General features: G+C 33.7%; 1 protein-coding gene across 1 annotated transcript; it reads left to right on the top strand.

Moving 5' to 3' along the window:
• The first annotated feature begins 1,882 nt into the window (after positions 1 to 1,882).
• Positions 1,883 to 9,862, top strand: LOC131659752 (uncharacterized). The gene is made up of 14 exons (XM_058928901.1): positions 1,883 to 3,359; positions 3,606 to 3,722; positions 3,885 to 4,039; positions 4,129 to 4,339; positions 4,431 to 4,668; positions 5,054 to 5,204; positions 5,345 to 5,641; positions 6,139 to 7,444; positions 7,543 to 7,674; positions 7,786 to 7,937; positions 8,149 to 8,359; positions 8,443 to 8,680; positions 8,852 to 9,002; positions 9,243 to 9,862. The coding sequence occupies exons 1-14, from the start codon at positions 2,075 to 2,077 to the stop codon at positions 9,552 to 9,554; spliced, it is 4,956 nt and encodes a 1,651-aa protein (XP_058784884.1). The 5' UTR covers positions 1,883 to 2,074; the 3' UTR covers positions 9,555 to 9,862.
• The last annotated feature ends 497 nt before the right edge of the window (positions 9,863 to 10,359 follow it).

Here is a 10,359-nt window from a genome sequence, read left to right as displayed (position 1 = left end):
CTCATATGCAATTTGTGTGGTGTGTGTTTATGATTCACTGAGTTTGATATTTCTTAATTTGGCGTTTATGCTATCTTGGAATCAAGTACATGTGTTTATCTATTTCTCTCCTTTTTAATATTTGCTAAAGAGGGAGAAGTGGTCGAGATATTTTCGATATTTACGCATATTAAGTGTTTAATGCATGGGGAGCTTTACAAGCTTTTACAACTAAGAGAAGTACTGTACGCTAACCACCAAATTCATTATGTTCCATCAAATTCCAAATATCGTTTTGGTTAATTCATCAACAATAATTTCGCAAATTTTCCAAACACAAAAAAGGGGAGACTGGAAGCTAAAGTTATCGTCTGGCATCGTTTATGTGCCTTAAGTATCATTTGTGTGCTTTGATGTTTTTGTCAATTTGATTATTGATTGATTGCCTATTTGTAATTTGTAAATCATTTTATTCGTGTGCTTGTATGCTTGTATCGTTTCAATTTGATTGTAATCGCTTCAGCTACTGTTAGTTTTTACCACTAAAAATACTCTACATTTCATGAATTATATTTCCTTCATCCTTATTGATATTACTTTTTTTAGCCCATGAAATTGTTGTCATTTTCACAAGCGTGACTTGAATAACAAATTAGAATATTTAAATTTGGATGTCTTAATATTTGATTCAAATGTGTTATATCTGATTCAAATCACGCACTTGTGAAAATTAGAATTTAACTATGAACAAAATGATTTGAATGACAAGTTAATTTTTTTTTATGTCATTTATATTATATTTTAACAACAAATACGCATACTATACATACTATACTATACTAGTAACCATACATATTCCACTGGATATCAAATAAACTAAGAATCTGAAAATCATCTAAAAATTACTTTAAATAAAAGTTGTATTTTCTCTTTTTATAATTAATTAATCATTTAAAATGTTTTGCTTTGTAGTCGTATTATTGGCGCGAAATTTTCATCAACTCACAGGAACAAACAATGCTTCGATTCCTCAGCTGCAATTTTTGATATCGACGGCGGTGGCGCCGTTTCTTTGCGCCGGCCGCTGGTTTATGCTAGGGTTTGGGTGATAATGAAGATGAAAGATTGGGGGGTAAGTTTCAATGTTACTTCTAAAAATATCACAATTATATTTGTATCGTTTGAAAAAATCGGTTATTTTACACACCACTGACCAATTCAATCATCACTATCAGTCTATGTTAGGTTTGAGGTTTCTAAATTGTACACGTTTATGGGAAGTTGTTTCAATCAGGGTACCCTATTTCATAGGCAACTCTATAAACAAATTTGAATTTACTTTAATTTGTAGTATATCACAGGGTTCATGTTGTTGTTTGGACCTTACATCATTTTCATGATAAAGAAGACTTGGTCTTAGTTGAATTGAAACAGTGTTGTGAAGTATGAAGCACTATGGAAACACGACACAGATACTAACACGGTCGATACCGGTAATAATTTGGAAAAATGAATAAATTAGGACGTAATCACCTATGAAGCACGGACAGAGACATCAGTCACGACACCGACACTGACACCGGTAATAATTTGAAAAATTGAATAAATTAGACGTAATCACCTATGAAGCACAGACACCAGACACAATACTGACACTGACACGTGTTGACCAGTAATAATTTGAAAAAACGAAAAAAACTGAACATAAACATATGTGTTGGTGTCGTGCCGATGTCGGTGTCTGACACATGCACATACATGCCTTTTTCAGAGGGGTTGGTACTATTGAGGTAATCACAAGTGTCAATGTCTAGTTTCGGACGCCAACACTGACACGTACTCACTTTTTTTCAGATGTCACTGCTAAGAGGTTGAGGATGATAGGTGGGTAGGCGATGTCGCGAGCCAAAAATACGCCATATACATAGGGTGATTTGAGAGTTGTTTGTAGATGGGAACAAAAATGGAAATTGTCTTTATTTCCTTGCCTACTTGGGCCGTTTTCTCTTTGGAGTTACATGGAAAGACTTGGACTAAGTGGTCTCCATGGAATTCGATAAAATGAGAATGAAGAGGACGAACACACACCAACACAATGGAGAACCATAATAAGGTGCTAATGCTAATTGTGTGTACTTTCCTCTTTTGCTCCATGCCCATTTTTTGTAAACAGAATGCATTTACTACTTTTGCTCCAAATCAGTTTATCCAATATCCTAAAACAATTGTTTCTGCAGCTGGAACCTTTGAAGCAGGCTTTTTCGACCTTGGAGATACACAACGCCAATACTTTGGTATATGGTACGAGAGCATATTACCTAGGATTATTGTGTGGGTTGCCAATAGAAATACCCCTGTACGAAACTCGACAGGATTCCTGAAACTCAATGATCAGGGAACTCTTGTTATTCTCGATGGCTCCAAACGCATCATCTGGTACTCCAATTCGTCAAGAAAAATGGTGAAACCAGTTGTTGTATTGTTGTTGGATTCTGGAAACCTTGTTGTGAAAGATGCAAACAGCAGTGGGAATTTTCTTTGGGAAAGTTTTGATTATCCCGGTAACACTTTCCTTGCTGGAATGAAGCTGAAAAGTAACTTAGTTACTGGTCCATATCAATATCTCACATCTTGGAGAAACCCTGAAGATCCTGCTGAAGGAGAGTATTCATATAGGATAGATACACATGGTTTTCCTCAGCTGGTTACTGCAAAAGGAGCAACGTTTCTGTCTAGAGCAGGTTCATGGAATGGATTTCTTTTCACTGGTGTTTCTTGGCAAAGAATGCATAAATTCTTGAATTTCTCAGTAGTGTTCACTGACAAAGAAATCGCTTATCAATATGAAACTATGAACAGTTCAATTATTACTAAAATGGTGCTCGATCCAGATGGAAAGTCACAACGTACACTATGGTTAGATAGTGAACAAATTTGGGAGATTATAGTTGCTCGTCCTGCAGACCAGTGTGATTATTATTCGTTGTGTGGTATCAACTCTAACTGCAATGTTGATAACTTTCCAATATGTGAATGCTTGGAAGGTTTCATGCCAAAATTTCAACCAAAGTGGGAGTCATCAAATTGGTCTGATGGGTGTGTAAGGAAAACACATTTAAATTGTCTCCATGGAGATGGATTTTCGAAATACCCAAGCATGAAATTGCCAGATACGTCATCATCATGGTTTGACAAGAGCTTGAGCCTTGAGGAATGCAAGACAATGTGTTTGAAAAATTGTTCTTGCACTGCATATGCAAATTTAGATATCAGAGATGATGGGAGTGGCTGCTTACATTGGTTTAACAACATTGTGGACATGAGAAAACATCCAGAGCAAGGGCAAGACGTTTACATTCGGCTGGCATCTTCAGAACTTGGTATTTTCATTTCCTATTACATCTTTTGTCGTTTCAGTTAATTATAAAACACAAGTTTATATATTTCAGCATTTGTCTTGATATGGTTAAGTACTGTTGAAAACTTCAAATTATGTGACACTAATTTCACTTTTAAGTATATAGCTGATTATTTCTAAAGAATAGTTGATTATCTCTATAAATGCCTTTTTCCTTCTTTTTAGTAAGCTTCTACTGCTTATTGACTGACACTTACTTCAACCTCAGATCATAAAAAGAATAAGAGGAACTTGAAGCTGGCTGGGACTCTTGCAGGTGTTATTGCATTCATTATAGGACTATCCATTCTTGTATTGGTTACATCAGCATATAGAAAGAAGTTTGGTAAGCCACGTGAAAAAGTTATGATAAGTAAAACTCTAATATTTATGATTTATTAAAATAGTGTTGCAAACAGAATTAGTTACAACTTACAATGAACTCTGAAGTTTGATTGCTGTGTTCCTTTACTGTGTTAACATTAAACAACTTAAATTGTTACTTCAGGGTATATAAAAAAGTTATTTCACCGGAAGCATAAAATGGAAACGGAAGATGGTAACTTGGCTACAATATTTGATTTTTCGACCATCACTAATGCAACAAATAACTTCTCTGACAGAAACAAGTTAGGAGAAGGTGGTTTTGGAACAGTGTACAAGGTAAAGTCTTGGTTACCAAGTTAATTTATCCCCTTATTTGGGCAAGTACTATAAGTATTGAATACTAAAATTTCTAAAAATATTACTAGGGCTTAATGGTAGATGGCCAAGAGATTGCTGTAAAGAGGCTTTCAAAAACATCGGGACAAGGAGCCGAGGAGTTCAAAAATGAAGTAAAGTTGATGGCAACACTTCAACACCGTAATCTTGTAAAACTTCTTGGTTGTTCTATTCAACAAGATGAGAAGTTGTTGATATATGAATTCATGCCCAACAAAAGCTTGGATTGCTTTATTTTTGGTTTGAACTTACACACCATTCAAATTTATTGATCTCAGTTTCTCGTCAAAATATAGTTCTCATGCTAACTTAAGTAAGTGAAATCTGTCAGATACTATGCAAAGCAAATTACTAACTTGGACCAAGCGCTTGGAAATTATTGATGGGATTGCTCGAGGGCTGTTGTATCTCCATCAAGATTCTACACTAAGAATCATACATAGAGATCTCAAGACAAGCAATATTCTTCTTGATATTGATATGATCCCAAAGATATCAGATTTTGGTTTAGCCAGATCATTTATGGGAGACCAAGCTGAGGCGAATACAAATAGAGTGATGGGAACATAGTAATTTCAACTTATATTTATTTCAATTTAAGGCTTAAATAACACTTTAGTCTTTATAATATGCATTGATTTCTGTTTTAGATTACTCATTATTTTGGTTTTAGTCCTTGGTAGTACTTGTTCATATCGGAATATATTTTCATCTTCGTCCTTAGAATAAAAACTATACATGGACTTTGTTCAATATGGACAAATATTACAAGGATTCTTTTCTACGTTTCAGACATTAATGCTGCTAAAACTTTTTTAGGGAATAAATACAAAAAAAATATGCTAATAGTATTGTATATTATAGGTACTATAATGTAGTTTAAACCTTCAGTTCTGCCTTGTCATAACCCCTTTTAACATCTTTTGTTCCTAACTTCAATGTTCTTTCTTGCAGTGGGTATATGCCTCCAGAATATGCAGTGCATGGATATTTCTCAATAAAATCAGATGTTTTTAGCTTTGGAGTCGTTGTACTTGAGATAATTAGCGGTAGGAAGAATCGCGGATTTTGTGACCCTATACACCATCTAAACCTTCTTGGTCATGTAAGTTTAGAAGTGTTTGTGTTTGTGTTTATTTTTTTATTTATAGCTGCTTTCTCTCCTCATATCTCTTTTTTGTTTCATTAAATCTACTGGAAGGAAAGATTGAGCTTACTCTTGCTGTAACTTTGATGTGGTTTTAGGCATGGAGACTATGGATTGAAGAAAGGCCACATGAGTTAATAGCTGATATATCGTATGATGCGGATATATGTTCCGAAATCATAAGATTTATTCATGTGGCTCTATTGTGTGTACAAGAGAAACCAGAAAACAGACCTAACATGTCATCTGTGGTTTTTATGTTAAAGGGTGAAAAGCTACTCCCAAAACCTAGTGAACCTGGGTTCTATGCTGGAAAAGATAATACAAATAGCACAGGATCTTCTTCAAAAGGTTGTTCGCTAAACGAAGCTTCAATCTCATTGTTAGAGGCACGATAAGATCCCACTGCGATGCCGATATGAATGAAATGCTGCTAAAAAGGTGTTCAGTCTTTGAAAATATAAAGATAGATAGAAAATAGAATATTAGTGTCATGTGCATGTGTAATCTTATGTTAGTATGATTCTAGATAAATTCCTGTTGTAAAAGCAAAGTTTAAAAACTTGTTTGATAGGTTAACCATCAACTGAATTTTATTAAATTATGTGCCTCACACATAAATTTAATATTTAATGGTACCTTTATAAATTGTAGTCAATGCAATGTATTGGAAAGTGTGCTGATATCATTATTATACTATCACTAAATAGTCAAAATCAATCCAAATCTGTTGTTCTTTGGCTGCTGCAGAATCAATTTCCTACATATGTCCCCAATTTATTGTAGCATACAGTGAAGCTTTATCCTTAATTGCAGTCTCAACTTTCATCTCTATGCTATTGACTTCTACTCAACCTCTTCTTCAAATCAATGTTTGATGAAATTCACATAGAAGCTAATAACTCACACAAACACAATGCAAATATACAAGGTTCTCATGCTAATGCTTCACACTTTCTTCTGTTTTATTATTCCCACTTTATCTATACAATATGAAACTTTTACTCCTATTACACCAAATCATTCTATCCAAGGTAATGAGACTTTGGTATCTTCTGCTGGAACTTTTGAAGCTGGATTCTTCAACTTTGCAAATTCACAATTCCAATACTTTGGTATATGGTACAAAATCATATCACCTAGAACCTATGTTTGGATTGCCAATAGAGATTCTCCGATACTAAACTCAACACCGAATCTGAAACTAACATATCAAGGAATTCTTATTATTGTTGATGATTCTGGAAGAATCATGTGGTCCTCCAATGCATCAACAATTGCGGAAAAACCAGTCTTGAAACCGGTCTTGTCGCTTTTAGATTCAGGAAACCTTGTTGTGAAAGATGGAGAGAAGATTTTGTGGGAGAGTTTTGATCACCCTGGTGACACTTTTCTTGCAGGAATGAAACTTAAGACAAATTTACTTAATGGTACTTCTAGGTCTCTAACGTCTTGGAAAAGTGTTGAAGACCCTTCTTCAGGTGAGTTTTCTTATCACATAGATGTTCATGGATTTCCTCAACTAGTTACTACAAAGGGAAAAGTTTTATTTAGTAGAGGTGGATCATGGAATGGTTATGCTTTTGGTGGAGTTTCATGGCTAAGGAATCTTAAACTATTCAAATTTTCGTTAGAGTTCAATGATAGAGAAGTTTCTTATGAGTATGAAACTTTGAAAAATGAAACAATTACTAGATTATGGCTTAATCCATCAGGTTTTGCTCAAAGATTGGTATGGTCAGATAGTGGAGGAGATTGGGAGATTATATCGACTCGTCCAATGGATCAGTGTGAATATTATTCAAGCTGTGATGCTAATTCTGTTTGTAATATTACAAACTCTCCAAGAACATGTCAATGCTTGGAAGGTTTTGTACCGAAATATTACGAAAAGTGGAATTCTTTAGATTGGTCTGGTGGATGTGTTAGACGAAAAGCATTAAACTGTATCGGAGATGAATTTATTAAGCATTCAGGAGTTGAGTTACCAGATACATCAAATTCTTGGTTTGATAAGAGTTTGAGTCTTGAGGAATGTGAGAAAATGTGTTTGAAAAACTGTTCTTGTTCAGCATATGCGAAGTTAGATGTTAAAAGTAATAGTGGATGTTTGCTTTGGTTTGGCAAGATAAGGGACTTGACAAAACATATCGATCAAGGACAAGATATTTTCATAAGACTTGCTGCTTCTGAGTTAGGTACTTTCACTTTTCTCAGAAACTTTTTTGTATATGGAATTTCAATAAGCTTCTGGCTGCTTATTTCTTCATGGAGAATACTTTATTTTTTTCCTCAGATCATAGAAGAAATAAATGGAGATTTAACAACAAGAAACTTGCCGGGGCACTTGGAGGAATCATTTTATTTGTCATGATTCTTGGATTGGCCACATTTACATACAAAAAGAGGAAGAAGCTTGCAAAGCCAGGTGAATTTTAATATTAGAATGACGAGAAGTTTTTTCAATTATAAATGTCATATTTATGTTCTTTCAAATATCCTTTTAGTTATATTCAATTGGTATCATCTTTAATTTTAGGGATGCTAAAAATATTTCATAGAAAGTGCAAAAGAGAGAAGGAAGATGTGCAACTATCAACAATATTTTGTTTTACAACCATATCTAAAGCCACAAATCATTTTTCAGACAGTAACAAGATAGGACAAGGTGGTTTTGGACCGGTATACAAGGTAGTTAGATTCATTCATATAAGCCTTGGTTATTTGTGAGAAAATCGTTGATATTTTAATCAATCGTGATTTGTTATGCATGTGCATATAATGTCAGTCAGTGAATATAAACGGATGATATTAGTCATTTTAGAAGAGTCTGGTTTCATTTTTGGGGGTTCGTTAGTCATCTTTATTTCAAAGTCTCAAAGTTTTCTTAAATTATTGTCAGGGCGTATTAGAAGACGGGTTGGAGATCGTGGTGAAGAGGCTATCAGAAAATTCAGAACAAGGAGAAGAACAGTTCAAGAATGAAGTTATGTTGATGGCGAAACTTCAGCACCGTAATCTTGTAAAACTTCTTGGTTGTTCAATTTATCAAGAGGAAAAGCTTTTGATCTATGAATTGATGCCCAACAGAAGCTTGGATTATTTCATTTTTGGTTTGAAACTTCACACTATTTACTTCATTCGACTCTTTGCTATTATTTAGCCACCACGCTAACTTTAAAAGCATTTTTTTTAGATTCAACGCGAAAGGAAAAATTAGATCTGACAAAACGGTTCCAAATTATTGATGGAATTGCTCGAGGGCTGTTGTATCTTCATCAAGACTCTAGGTTAAGAATCATCCATAGAGATCTGAAAACAAGTAATGTTCTTCTTGATAATGATATGAATCCAAGAATATCTGATTTTGGTCTAGCTAGAACATTTAAAGGAGATCAAGATGAATCCAAAACAATTAGATTGATGGGAACATAGTAAGTACCTCTGAGCTATATAGGCCCACAAAGTTGCAATTCCATTTTACATTGAGTTTCTTTTTTAAGATAGGCAAATGTTAGTATTTTCGCCGTCACCAAGTTTGAACTTCAGTCCTTTATCTTCTAGTCCTTTTACATTGACTTTTGAATTTAATGGTTATATTGCAGTGGTTATATGCCACCTGAATACGCGGTTCATGGATCTTATTCAATCAAATCAGATGTATTTAGCTTTGGTGTAATTGTTCTGGAGATAATTAGTGGGAGAAAGAATCGAAACTTTTATGACCATCATCACAATCTTAATCTTCTTGGTCATGTAAGTTTATATCTCATTTGCTTTTGGATCATTATTTTTCACTGCAATCATCTAAGAGTTTATTTTTGAAACGTTGTCTGTGTACAGTTTCTTGTACCGTTAAAAAATCACAATCATTCATATGTATGACTTTAAAAGTAACTATGATTGAAGTTAGACGTTTTTTATGATTAGACGATTATGATTGATTAATAGTATAAAAAATATATATCGATAAAACATTTGTGACGTTGATTTCAGGCATGGAGACTATGGAATGAAGATAAGGCACAAGAATTAATAGATGACTTATTCCATGGTACAACAATTCCATGTGAAATGTTGAGATGCATTCATGTTGGTCTACTATGTGTGCAACAAACACCACAACATAGACCAAACATGTCATCTGTAGTCTTAATGCTGAATGGTGAAAATTTGCTGCCTGAACCTAGCGAACCCGGGTTTTATTCCAGATCAGTTCATCATCCGATTCAGGTAGAATCATCTTCAAGAAGTTGCGAAGATTGTTCACAAAACGAAGCTTCTATGTCATTGTTAGAGGCGCGATAAAATCTTATTTATAATAATCTTATGACAAAAGTGCTTGTATATATTTTTGAGAACTTGTAAAAGTAGCTTATAAGTTATAAATGTCTTAAAATTTTCAGCTTATTTCAATAAGCTCTCAACAACATCAAAAGAAATTCATAAAATAGTGGGACAGTTATGGAAATTAAATCCTAATGTTCATATAGCAGCCAACATTGGATTTGTAGGTCCATATTTAAAAATCCTTCAAAAAAGTTGCCATAAATATTTAGTCAACATTTTACTATTTTATGCCATAAGCATGCATTATCTATAAGTTCATCTTACATCAACTTGACTTTTTTAAATAATCAAAATTTTCTGACACACCCCTATCTTTTCATTAATGAGCAAATAATGAACAGAAGTGGCATACTACATGATATGTATGATCTAACAACTAATAACCAACTTCAATAATTATATGTGCAACTTGGAATCTATTCCCATCCTTTTCTTGTTTAATAACATTCTTTGTTTTTCTACTTTTGTGAGGTATTGTTCTATGTAAAGAAACTTCCCTGAGTTGAAGAATATCAGTTTATTTACAAATTATGATTAATTATGATTTTTAAATAAAGTGAAACTAGATTATGGTTCGGGCGGGTGTAAATTAGTTTTTATTGTTCATATCTTGTGCAAACACAATCTCGAAGATCTAAACTCTAAATAGATTAGTTTCCTTTTTTTTTTTTTAGAGTTAGGTTGTTGAGAGTATAACTCATATTGTTGAGATAATTATGAATAGAGATAATCGTTTGTTGAGGGAAATTAAGAATTAGGATTT

The sequence above is a fragment of the Vicia villosa genome, linkage group LG3 (assembly GCF_029867415.1).
Source record: "Vicia villosa cultivar HV-30 ecotype Madison, WI linkage group LG3, Vvil1.0, whole genome shotgun sequence".
Lineage (NCBI taxonomy): Eukaryota > Viridiplantae > Streptophyta > Magnoliopsida > Fabales > Fabaceae > Vicia > Vicia villosa.
This window is presented reverse-complemented; position numbering and strand designations above follow the sequence as displayed.

Excerpts from the sequence above, each read along its gene's own strand:
- LOC131659752 (XM_058928901.1), top strand. The coding sequence starts at position 2,075 with ATGGAGAACCATAATAAGGTGCTAATGCTAATTGTGTGTACTTTCCTC. Across the intron at positions 4,040-4,128 it reads GTTTTGGAACAGTGTACAAG|GGCTTAATGGTAGATGGCCA; the intron begins GTAAAGTCTTGG and ends AAATATTACTAG. Across the intron at positions 7,938-8,148 it reads GTTTTGGACCGGTATACAAG|GGCGTATTAGAAGACGGGTT; the intron begins GTAGTTAGATTC and ends AATTATTGTCAG.